Below are 12,296 nucleotides of genomic sequence, written 5' to 3' on the forward strand. Positions count from 1 at the left end.
TACATCACCTGTCTGGAGCTGAGCTTTGTTCTCCCACCTCGATACCAGGAAGAAGATGTAGCACAACTCCTGAGCATGCAACCATCCAGTATGGAGGTGGATTTACCAAGGGCAGGTGATGCCTGTCTGACCTGCCTGCTGCTGTGGGAACAGTGGGTTGTGGATAAGGGGAGAGCAATGGGGGACATTTATCAACCTTTGATGTCTGGCACATGGCTTTTCATGGTCTCCTCACTTGCAAAGTGGGGATATATGAGGTCAGGAGAAGAGAAGAGGGTGGGTGGAAAACCTGAATGGTGTGAGGGGTGCAGTGGGTGTCAGTAACGCCCTCGTTCCCCTGGCAATTGCTGAACGGCTGATCCTGGGGTTTCTGCTCCTTGGAGCTTTCATCAGTGCACTGGATGGTAGGGGGTGGCCTCAGCTGGTTGGGGAGCAATACCAAACCAGTAGTGTGTATACTGGAGGGCACGACTAGGGTACAGAGAAGCCTGGAGAAATGGTTTGATAGGAGTCTGCTGGTACTGGAGTGGGTAAAAGTGCAAATCCTGCAGCTAGGAAGAAAGGAGAAGCCACAGATGAAGATGGGCAAGTGAGCAGCCATGCTGAACCAGCCTGGGGAAACCATGAACCAGAGGCTGGATGGGGTCTGCAGTGTCCTTGTAATGAAAACTATGGCACCGTGGGCAGTGCACGCTGGAGCTCAGCTTTAGGAGCAGGGAGGACCTTTGGACTCTCCAGGACAAGCCAGACACAGCAAGTCTTTGTTTTCTGTGATAGCTGAGACTGTAGGGGATCTGCAATCCTGTCCCAGCCTTGCCATGCCATTGGGCTGGCTCCACCAGCCTCCTTCTATGGAAGCTCTCCTAGGAGCTGCCCTCTCAGTCTGAAACCACAATAAGTTTTCCCTGAAGCCTTTTCCCTCCAGGCTGAACAATCCCAGTTCTCCTCACAGCAGAGGTGTTCCATCCCTCTCATCATCTTGGTGGCCTCCTCTGTGCTGGCTCCAGCAGGTCCCTGTCCCTCCAGGATGCTCTGGATGCTCCAGCTGGGTCTCAGCAGAGCAGAGCAGAGGGGCAGAATCCCCTCCCTCCCCTGCTGCCCACGGGGCTCTGGATGCAGCCCAGGACACGTTTGGCTCTCTGGGCTGTGAGTGCCATGGCCGGGCCATGTCCAGCCTCTCACCCACCAGCACCCCCAGGTCCTTCTGGGCAGGGCTGCTCTGGGTCTGTTCATGCCCAGCCTGTGCTGATACCGGGGGCTGCTCTCACCCAGGTGCAGCACCAGCACGTGGCCTTGTTAAACCTCATGATGTTCCCATGGGCTGCTCCTCAAGCTTGTCCAGGTCCCTATGGATGGCTTCCTGTCCTTCAGGTGTGTCCTCATGCCTCAGCTTGGTGTCATCTGCAAACTTGGCAAGGGTGCATACGATCCCATAGTTCACATTGTTGACAAAAGTACTAAATAACATTGGTCCCAAGGTGGATCCCTGAGGGCCATTATCACTACATTATCACTAGTGTCCACATCAGGACACTAAGCCAGCGACCATTATCTTCTGGATGCAGCTGTCCAACCTTACCCACTGAACAGTTCACCCTCTGAATCCATTTCTCTCAAGTTCAGAGGGGAGTTGAGTTGAAGGCCTTTACAGAAGTCCAGAGAGAAGAGGTGTAGCCCTTCCCCTGTTCACTGATGCAATCACTCAGTTTTAGGCCACTGGGTTGTTTGGGCAGGACTTGTAGTGAAGCCATGCTGGCTGTTCCAGTGGCACAACAGGAGATGCCAAAACCACCGCCTTCCCAAGAGCTTTGTCTCCACGGAAAGGGGACAGCTCAGCGCACCAGACACTCACACACCCTGTTGGTATCTGATGGTTGATGAATGACACGAGAGGGGCTCTTTGTGTGGTATTCCAGTGGAGTTTATTAACCTCACACTGAAGGGAACCAGGGACAAAGAACAAGGAGGGGTTCAGGGCTTTATACAACCAGGAAAGGGCGGAGCCTCAGGACTGAGGGCCAATGGGTTGAAGGCACAGGGGCAGTGCAAAGGCATGGTCAAAGAGTAACAACCAATCAGGGTCCAGGGGTGGAGAGACAGGGAACAGGGACCAATAGGGAAGACAGGAACAGAGAACATTCTGGAACTGGGAAGGAGAACAGGGATGACATAACTTTTGGGGTAGGGACAAGGAGTGATATAACATGGATGATGTAACTGGGGTGATGTCACTTGGAAACCGGGGTACATAAAACAACACGGGACTGCGTGAGAATGTTCCTAAACAGGGGTCTCATCCCAGGTTATTCCACTCATGGCATCCCCCACTTACTCCTGGGACGCAACAGGCTGTCTCAAGTCCACCTTAGCAAAATGGTTGCTAACACATTCCCCTCTCTGCAGAAACACTGAGTGAGACAGGGAGGGTCAGCGCTGCTTCTGGGCTCACCCCCACACCCAACTGGGTCCTGGACAGGGATCTCTCATCACCCTCCTTTGGCAGATAAGGTCCCACCACATTTTTAGGGATCTTTCCCCCTGGGTGGAAGAGATCTTCCCTTTTCCCCACATTCCCAAGTCTCCCCAGTGCTCATTCCTCTCTCCCACTGTCTTATCAATGCATCTCCTTTTTTTCATGACCACCTTCATTTGCAGTTCCACTGCACCCCCTTTCTTTTTTCATGGTCTCGGGATTCCCACATTCACCTCCTATTGTCTTAGGGCTCTTCATTACCCTCATTTTCCTCCCATGGTTTCAGAGTTTCCCCATTCATTTACTCTGTTCTCAAAGCTCCCCAGCACTACCCCATTTCCTATATCATCTCAGGGCTTCCCAGCATTTTCTCATGCTGAAGGCATCACTGTCAGCACCCTTCCCAGGCAGGACTCAGCCCAAAGCCCTGGGCAGGTGATGAAGGTAGAAGAAAGGGCAGGATGAGAGCTGTCAATGCTGAGAGAAGGGACAGGCTGTTAATCCGCAGGTTTCCCCAGAACGGACAGGTTGACTACATCAGTGTGTCATCCCCCAGCTCCAAAAAGATGCAAATGGCAGATCCTGCACCCCTGGCAGCCTTAGGGTAACAAAGAAGGAGGAAGCTGGGTTCTGCAATGGAGACCTGGGTCAGAGATGCACTGGCCAGGGCACACAGGGACATACAGTGGCACAGTACAAAGCAGTATACTATGCGTATGCATGAGTGCGGGAGAGGGGAATTATGTTTTTCATAATCCTTGCTTTAAAATAGACACACCTTTTCCCAGCAGTTTTGCAATGCAATTGAGGCAAAATGTGCACAGGGGACAGGATCTCAGGGTGCACCCCCAGGTCCTGTTCCTGAGTCCAGTGATGGAGGGGGGTGGCAGAAGTTAGTCCTTGGCCAGAAAAGGAGGTCGGGTCTCAGATGCACTGGTCAGCTTTGGGGATTTCTCGCATATCCACGGGAATCGACGCGCACATGAGAAACTCCACATTTCCTTGTTAACTACTGACCAGCAGTCTGAATTACGGCGTCTCCTAGGAAAGAGGGCACATCTCAGGGCAGCAGTGACAACCTCCTCACCATGGACACCACTTCCCATAGATGCCAGTGCTGCTGGGGCAGGCAAGGCACCTGGCACAGAGATCAGCCTGAGGAAATGTCACATTCCTCCTCCTGCTCTTATTCTCTGCCACTTGGATATTCGGCACTGCACCCCACAGTTTGGCTCTGCCCTCACCCTCCTCCCTTGGGGCACTGCTCATGGGACCATCTGTCTTTTGCTAAATGCAAAAAGCAAGGAACAGAGCCTGTGTGAAACTAAGTCACACAGGCTTCTCATTCTGGCCTGAGAAAGCATGAGAAAGAATCCAAACAGTCCTTGGTAAAGGACAACAATCTTTGAAGGTGGTGTTTAGGAAACAGTCATGGGGTGAGGTTAACCAATGATGGTGCATGTGTTACTTTAATAACCAACGTGAGTTTTACCTCTCAGACTTTCTCGAAGAAGTCTATAAAAAAAGATCAAGAATAATAAACTTTGCTCTCCTGTTCAACTCACAAGAGAGTCTGTGTCATTCTTCTTAGCCGTTCCTAATCTAGAGCGACAACCATCAACTCTTTTATTTAGGGGTGTCACAGGGGCAAAACAGCACCTTTCTAGTATGGCAAAAGGGCAGGTGCTTGTGCCAAGGACTTTTGCACTTACTCTGCCCACACAGATCTCTTTGTCTCATAAAAAATTCTTGTTCCAATCCAGTAGTTTGCATTAGACTCATGCACGAATTGCTAGGGGAGAAGAGAATCTGTCAAACACCTTTCTCATGACCCGAACTTTGCCAGGTGCCCAGGAGCCCCAGGCCTGGCTGTGCTTGTCCCCTCACACTGCCAGTTGGGAACCCAGGACTCATGGTGCCGCCCTGGCACCTCCACAGATAACTGCTTCAGCTGGCCCCGCGGGGCTCTGCCAGCCTCCTGGGGTACCACAGCCCCCCTGCTCTGTACCGGCACTATCAATGGTGGCCAGTCGTCCTGGACCAGCAGTTGAGCAGATCTCCTTGCGCAGTCTTGCTGGCTGTCCTCCCAGGTCTTGTTTGTCACTGAGATGTAGAGACACTTGCTCCTGTAGAGTACCCAGCCCCTGGGACAGCAATCTGAGGGCAGGGATACATCTCAGGCACTCATCCTTCTGTGGATGCTTGGGGAGCTCAGCCTGGCTGAGTTCAGCTCCTGCACCTCACAGCAGCAACATCACCTGTGCCCCAACCCTCTCAGGCTCTACCTGTGTTCACGCAGGAGCGCAGGCTGCTCACAGTGCTCTCGCTGATGTTGAGCTTCCCCTGCACCTCCTGCATCTCCTTCTGCAACACAACCAGCTTCTGCTGGGTATGCCCCAGCTCAACACTCCTGCTTTCCAGCTCCATCTCGGTGATGTTGTACTCATGCCACGCTCGCTGCAGCTCTTCTCTGGCCCATGCTAGCTCCACTTGTATCTGCTCCAGGCTCTGCTCCCGTGCCCTCAACTCCTGTGACAGGCGGCCCTGCTCGGCCATGTGCTCACGCGAGGTGTCCTGCAGGCTGCGGGAAACCTGCCAGTCTGGGGACAGGGCAGGTGAGCTGGACGTGGGCATGGGGCCCTGCCTGGGGCATGGCTCTTGCAAGGGAGGGTAGGATAAGAGTATCTGGCTGTGGGTGGAGATTGTCCTGGAGGTTCAAGTGGGAAGGGAATGGAAGCCCCAAGGGTGGCAAATGGAGGGGAGACATTGGAAGGCTGTGGAAGACAGTGGGAGGCAATGGGAGACAGTGGGAAGAAAATGGGAAGGAAATGGGAAGGAAATGGGAGGCAGTGGGAATAAAATAGGGAGGCAATGCAAGGCAGTGAGATGAAATGGAAGGACAGTGGAAAGTCAGTGGCAGGGAATGGGAGGCAGTCAGAGGGATTAGGAGGCAATGGGAGAGAAGAGAAGGCAATGGGAGAAAATGGGAGGCAATGTTTGACCACGGGAGGCAGTGTGAGGAAATGGGAGGCAGTGACAGGGAGTGGGGGGCAGTGGGAAGGCAATGGAAGGCAGTGGAAGGTGGTGGAAAAGGCAAGGGAAAAAAACAAGTGGTAGGCAGTGGGAAAAGCAGTGGGAAAGGCAGTGGGAGGCAACTCGTGGTGGCCACGCAAGAACCCCGGACCCCAGCCCCAGGCACCCCTCCTCCCTGACAGCCCCCGCAGCCCAGCCCGACGCCCGCTCCCGGTGCCCCCACCCCGCGGCGGTCACCGACTCACAGCTAGCCCCCAGGGCCACGACGGCCACCAGCAGCAGCAGCAGCAGGAGCAGGCTGGCTGCCAGCAGCGCTGTGGGGACACGCCATGGCCGGATCCAGCGCCCTGCAAGAGAGGAGAGCCCGCAGGCATCAGCCCGTGGGCCCCTGCCCGCGCCCTGCCCGGGACTGCCGCCGGGTTCCCACCTGGGCTGGGCTCTGCTGACAGCGGTCCCAGCGGCACGTTCTCGTAGGGACTGTCATCCTCATCGGGGACGGTGGATGGGCCCGCGGCAAACTTCAGGTCGGCATAGACCACACTCTGGGCCATGCCCCGGGCGGCCCCGATGGCCCTGCGGGCGCTGCTCCGCTTCAAAGGGAAAATGCAGCTGGTTTCTGCAGAAGCAGAAGTGTGCTGAGGTGCAGCGGAGGGGGAAGTACGGCCACGGCACCGCCGCCCTGTCATTGGCCGGGCACCACCATCTCGCTCCCCTCCACACCCCGAAACTGCTCAGTGTCCCCTGGGATGGCACTGGGGCGGTGCATCTCGGGGCTGGAGAGCTGTAGGACTCAGCTTACAGAGAATTCATCAAATTCCCTAGGGCAGGGGAGAGCAGGTCTGGCTTCCAGCAGGGAGCAAGTAGCTCTGCTGCTGACTCCATCCAGGATGGAGGGTTTCCTCTTCTTGGTACTCCAGGATCTGAGTGAGCATCGCTGCCCTAACGCCTAGAAGGGCCACACCACAGCATGAGCTTTCACTTCTCTCATCATGGCCACATTTCTCCACTCTGCCTGCAAGTACACTATGGAAAACCACATCCCAGACACTGAAGGGTTGTAACAATTGGCCCCATTGTTCTCCCCTTGCCCCCAGGCTAGTGCTTCCAAACAGTAGGCGGTACATTGGGCAGTCACCAATAAATCCCATTAGCTTTTCCCCTGCATGTCTTCCCTGGTTCTGGGCCCCTGCATGCCCAGGTGAACATGCTCCATTTTCTCCCAGGAGGTTGAGTAGAGGCTGCCCAACCTTTAGCTTTCTAAACCTCCTTCCTGTCCCCTTTGAAGCTGGCTTTAATTTTTGTCTTTTTCCACTGATGAAGAGCTTCCCTTGCTCTTGCAGAGCTGATGGACAGTGGCTTTGTAACACTATGCTCTACTGTGCACATCTGTGCACCTCCACAGGGACTGCCAGGGACTGGCTGTGTTCAGATGTGCCCATCTGGCCATCTGGAATACAGTGGGAGGCAGTAGCAAGGCAGTAAAACAGAGTGGGAGGCAGTAACAGGCAATGGGAAGCAGTGGGAAGGTTTGGGTGCATCCCTTCTGAAACCTGGCTTTCTCTGGATGCAGTTCAGTAGAGACTTCTGAGGTGCTGGGAGCCTGGAGGGACCAAGAAGAAGGTGTTGTGAATGCTGGGATTATGGTCTTGGGAAGGCAAAGAGGATCTCACTGACTTTTGTAGCCCTCTGTGGCTGTTTTGGAACAATGCCAAAGCTGGGGTCTTCTTTGGAGGGGACCAGGGAGGGCATGATGGGGAAAATCCCATTCTGAGAGGCTGGGAGGAGAAATCTCTATTTGTGAAGACCTCCAGCTCTCCACCTCTGCCTTGTCTACACAGCAGTTTGCTCCTGTATGTGGGATTGCCCTGCTCTGCACTAGCTGTCCTGTAGCCCACAGATTTGTGTCTATCCTTTGCTCTGCCACTGCTGTGACATCTGTCTGTGATGCCCTCACCGTGCCCTGTGCCTAGGGGGACCATGAGCACTTTTAGGGCGTGGGAGGGGACGGGCCGGTGTTTCTGTGACCAATGAAAGGGTGCTGGTCCCCACAGCCATGCCTCACTAGTCCCATCTGCTACAGTGCAGAGCAAAATTCTGCTTCGGCAGATGCTGGCTGCACTTCTCCTTTGCACCTCCGAGAGACGGTGCAATCACCGGGAACAGGGACATCTCAGAAAGGCATCCCAAGGGCGGAGTGGGAGCCAGCAAGGCTCAGGGCTTGCCCAGCGTTTGCCCACATGGCACAGCTTTATGCTGACCTGAGGTTTGCCAAAGTGATGGGGGGCCGGAGCATGGCCAGCCAGGCGCTGGAGGCAGGTAAGAGCCCACTGGCCCTGTCACGCTGTCCCTGCTGTACCCAGCCCCATGGCCTCAGCTGCTCTCCCCTGCCTTCCTCCAACAGCCTTCGGCATGAACGAGGCAGAGAGCCCCTATGAGAACACTCAGCCAGCACTGGCAGGGCAGGATGGGGATGGAGCAGAGCCCAGCCCAGGTGAGTATCCAGCTGGATTCCAGCGGACCCAGGATGGTTGTGGTGTTGGTTGTGGGTGGTGTTTTGGGATCCTCCCATTCCCATCACCCAGACCATGCCACCTGTGCTGTCATGCCACCATTCTCCTGCCTGTACCCAGGAAGGAGGTCTGTGGTGGGGGCTGTCAGGGGTTTTCCAGCTCTTCAGGTGATGTCTGTTGTCTGTTGTATCATGCAGGGCGCTGGTCCCGTCGGTGGTGCATCCCTGTGGGTCTGCTGGCAACTTGCCTGCTGCTAGTGGCCACTGTGGCCCTGGGGGTTTGCTGTGAGTTGGGGGACTGTGAACATCTGGGGCAGGGAGTGGTTGGGTGAGGGAGGCATCTGGCTGGGGTGGGTGCTGTGGGTGAATAGAGGCATGCTCATGCACACTCACTGCTGAGTCCCTCTGCCCGGTCTGCCACAAGCTAGCGTGTATCCCTCGCACATCCCTCACACCTCCTTTGCCTCCCGTCATCCATCTTCCTCACCTTACTCTCATTTCTGCTCCTTTTCCTTCCCATCTTGGCATTGCCCCAACTCATATTGCTGCACCCTCCCTGCCCTTACCCTGCTGTGTCTACTTCTACACCCCATCCTGCCTTGCCCTGCTCTCCCCTGCCAGATCCTGCCCAACCCTAAACCATACACTTCCCAGCTGTGTCCTTCCCTCCCATCCTTTCCCATTCATCATGGATAATTCCCTGCCTTGCCCATCCCACCTGCCTTAAGCAGGATCAGTGCCACATCTGAACTGTCCCATGCCCATGTCCCGCTCACCCACTCTGTCCCCAGACTGGCAGGTCACCCGCAGCCTGCGGGACACATCCCGCGAGCACGCATCCGAGCAGGGCCGCCTGTCACAGGAGCTGAGGGCACGGGAGCAGAGCCTGGAGCAGACACAACTGGAACTGGCATGGGCCAGAGTGGAGCTGCAGCGAGCGTGGCGCGAGGGCAACATCAGCCAGCTGGAGCTGGACAGACTGAACATGGAACTGCGTCGTGTCACGGGGGTCCTGGGCAAGACAGAGAGGGAGGTGCAGGAGGTGCAGGGGAGGCTCAACAGCAGCGAGAACACCGTGGCCCTCCTGCGCTCCTGCACAGCCATAGGTACGGTGATGATGGAGCAGGGAGGGGGTGCTCCAGGTGACTGGCACCCCTCAGCAGGTAAAAAAGGGCAAGCACTGGCTTTTTTGACCACATGGTGTGGACAGGGTGGTCCAAAGGCTGAAGCTATGCCTGAAGCAGATGCTGAGCCTGTGATGTCTTTTGGAAAGGTGTGGGGGTGTTCCTTGTCACCCCACAGGGCATCTGTGGTTGAGCAAGCCCCTGAGCTGTGCCCCTGCCCACAGATTGCTGCCCTTCGGGCTGGCTGCTCTACAGGGGCAAGTGCCTCTTCATCTCCTCGGAGAAGAAGACATGGGAAGACAGCAGAGATGAGTGTGAGAAGACATATTCTCAGCTCCTGGTCACCAAATCCTGGAGTCGTTGGACTGTGCCGGTAGGGTGCTGGGGGAGTGGAGGGCAGGAGATGGTGTGTCCAGCCATGGGGTCCCCAGATGGGCTAGCAGAGTTCTGGGGGCCCCTGTCCTCCCAAAACATTGGACGGTGCAAGGCTGTGCTGGAGCACATGGCTAGTGGTTGACATGGGGTAGAAAGGCTCTGGCACCCCTGGATGTTTCCCAAGCTGGAGCAGGGCACCAGGGCTGCTCAGCTGTCCTTGCATCCCCCAGGGCTCCTTGGGGAGATGATCACCCTGCTGTGAAGTACGTAGTACTGCAGTACATAGTGCCACGGAATAAAACATGGAAAAACACAGTTTTTGTCTTCTCCAGACCTTCCTGAAGAATGCAGATATCCCATACTGGATTGGATTGCAGAAGGGCAGTTTTCCCTGGTACGACTATGGCTGGCTGGAGGAAGAGGACCCAGAGAATGAGGGGGCCTCAGAGGCCTGGTTCTGGGTGGATGGCTCCCTTTATGAAAGGTACGTGGCAGCACAGCCTCTTGCCAAAACTCCCCTCCTCTGGCATGGCTGTAGGAAGCATTTTAAATCACATCTATACCCAGTTCCAGGTACAGGGCCTGGGAAACAAGGAGCAACAGAGCAGCAGGGACTGAGGGAAGGTGGGCGCAGTGGTGTGATGAGAGGACACGCAAATGGAAAGCCAAGACTCAGGGGGGTGGGTAGAATGCAGGGCATGCGAAGCAGGAGGCAGCAAGAGTAGACAGAAGAAACCCCAAATTTTATCTGGGGCCTAGGCAAGGTGTTTGAGCACCACCTCTATTCCCCACATGCCTTCTTGATTCCAAAGGGAGATCAAGCTTTCCTGTCTGTGGAGACTGGGCTCCTCCCTGCCATGTGCATCACCTCCTCAGCTCGCTGCCTCTTCCTCTTGCAGTGTCTGAGAGCACTGGGGAGAAACAAACCTGTCTGGCCAGGTTCTGGGTACTTGGCCCTCCATCCTCAGCCCTGCACCCAAAGCAGACCCAGGGCTCAGGACAGCTCCTCTGCTCATCCATGTGCTTTCAGGGGGCACCTGGCTCTCCCCACTGTAGGCATGGAACAACCCCCAGCAGTGAGGCTGAGAGGGGAGAAGCTAAAGGGGTGTCACAAGCATTGCAAACCTTTTACAGTGTTTCTCAGCCTGCCAGGGGGAATGCAGGGATGCATCAACTGAGCCTTCAGCCTGTCAGATCTGTAGGAGAGGACTGGGGGATCCCCCTTTGACAGCAGCATCCAACCCCTCCTCTGCCAGAGTACAAAAGGCCTCAGCTGCCTCAGCAGGGTTTGTAGAAAGAACGTGTCAGTGCCTGATGTGTTGCTTCCCCATTCAGGCCATGGCAGTCAAAATCGAATGGAACCTGTGCCATAATAAGCCGTGGGAGCATCAAACCCGCCCAGTGCGCTGGTCCCAGTGACCTGCACCTCTGGATCTGTGAGAAGGCAGCAGGGCCAAGCCTCCCTTTCAGATGATGGCTGCTGGCCCCAGCACTGCTGTGGTGAGTCCTGCTGAGCCAGGGACACACAGGCCCTGTAGGGTGTGCCTGGAGGAAAGCAGGGAGCTTGCAGCTGTGCCTGGGGCATGTTGACCCCCTCCCTTGGAAACAGAGAGGAATGCAGTCACCTCTCTGTGCTGGATGGAGCCTGCCTCCATCCATTTGCTGCCGTGGGTGTTCTGGGTCTGAGGCAGCTCAAGAGCTGAAGCTGTGGCTCAGCAGAGCAGCAAGATGGGGGAAAACCCTTAGCGAGGTGCTTTCCCAGCCCTGTTGTATGTGGTGTAGCCTGGGGAGAATCTCACCCTCACCTTCACCTTCTCCTCCACCCTCCTCTGCTTTCCCTTGCAGCACCCGCACCCTGCACCGCCTCTGCTCCAGCCTGGCTGTGTCCCTGCCCAGGATGTCCCACCCATTCCAGCCAACTTCCCTCTCACAGCCTGCTTGCTGCCCCTGGGCCACCCAGGTCCTTCCCACCGATGCCCAGTGGCCCTCTGCCTCCAGCTGATGTGCTCTGTCCAAGTGATGGAGGCTCCACAGCCGACATGTTCCTGCATGGGACACTTTGGGTTTTCCTGAGCACAACGGTGGGTGGGCAATGGGGAGCTCAGAACCGGCTGCAGAACGGATCAAGCACTGATCCTCAGTGGAGCCAGGCCATGTCCCCAGCATGGAGAGAGCTGCGGTGCTGGCATGCCAGGAGTGGGAGCTGGGCACAGCACAGCCCCACCTCCACACAGTCCCCTCCTCACAGCAGGAATTTTCTGCCTGACCCCATCGCAGGAGCAGCTTGGCTATGGCTTTCAGACAACCCAGCACTCAACGGCCTCGGCAAAGCCTCAGCACCTAAGGAGGGAAGCTGAGCTTGAACTGGCTGGCGCCTGTGCTGACGTTTGGGGATTTTTTTTGGCGCTAATTAGAAAGTAGAGCAATGACCTTTAGGGTCCCATGGTGTGATTGTGCCTTTCAAAAGCAAAAGCTAACTCAGGCACTTGTAGCAGGCTGATGCTTTGCGAGACAAGTCTTCAGGGCTTTAAATAGCTGCTACACACGTGCACATGTGAAGATTAAGCAAAGTAGCCCTGATGTAACACTGCGGCCAGGTGAGAGCAGAGGAAGTCATGTTCAACCAAGCGAAAATGCTCTCAGTTTATGATGAAGTTGTGTGTGCCATATATAGTTGACGAACTGCTATTGTGAGTGAGCTTGCATGAAGAGCAAAAGGGTGTTAAAGGCAGGTTTTTTGGAGTGGGCATGTTTCACTTGCCTGTCTTGTCTGCTGGCTAAA

The 12,296-nt window shown here is 55.7% G+C and overlaps 2 protein-coding genes across 4 annotated transcripts; one reads left to right on the plus strand and one right to left on the minus strand.

The window, feature by feature from the left end:
- Positions 1-1,953: 1,953 nt before the first annotated feature.
- LOC102112019 (B-cell differentiation antigen CD72-like) lies at positions 1,954-6,098 on the minus strand. 2 transcript variants are annotated; one of them, XM_005528051.3, is made up of 6 exons: positions 5,934-6,098; positions 5,752-5,853; positions 4,759-5,073; positions 4,482-4,630; positions 4,186-4,265; positions 1,954-3,514 (listed from the first exon to the last, which is right to left on the minus strand). In XM_005528051.3, exons 1-6 carry the CDS (start codon positions 6,055-6,057, stop codon positions 3,367-3,369), a joined length of 918 nt encoding a protein of 305 aa, XP_005528108.1. In that variant the 5' UTR covers positions 6,058-6,098; the 3' UTR covers positions 1,954-3,366. The 2 variants fall into 2 exon arrangements, with proteins under 2 accessions (XP_005528108.1, XP_014112413.1); XM_014256938.2 differs by lacking the exon at positions 4,186-4,265 and having other exon boundaries at positions 3,377-3,514.
- Positions 6,099-7,603: 1,505 nt separating this feature from the next.
- On the plus strand, positions 7,604-12,295 carry LOC102112196 (B-cell differentiation antigen CD72). Of its 2 annotated transcripts, none has more exons than XM_005528052.3 (8): positions 7,604-7,822; positions 7,908-7,997; positions 8,214-8,300; positions 8,807-9,121; positions 9,364-9,512; positions 9,847-9,998; positions 10,850-11,014; positions 11,360-12,295. In XM_005528052.3, the coding sequence occupies exons 1-7, from the start codon at positions 7,744-7,746 to the stop codon at positions 10,986-10,988; spliced, it is 1,011 nt and encodes a 336-aa protein (XP_005528109.2). In that variant the 5' UTR covers positions 7,604-7,743; the 3' UTR covers positions 10,989-11,014; positions 11,360-12,295. The 2 variants fall into 2 exon arrangements, with proteins under 2 accessions (XP_005528109.2, XP_087910681.1); XM_088054555.1 differs by having other exon boundaries at positions 11,448-12,295.
- The last annotated feature ends 1 nt before the right edge of the window (position 12,296 follows it).

The sequence above is a fragment of the Pseudopodoces humilis genome, chromosome 4 (assembly GCF_049639895.1).
Source record: "Pseudopodoces humilis isolate 2021_Gansu_Grassland_sample_001 chromosome 4, ASM4963989v1, whole genome shotgun sequence".
Taxonomy (NCBI): Eukaryota; Metazoa; Chordata; class Aves; order Passeriformes; family Paridae; genus Pseudopodoces; species Pseudopodoces humilis.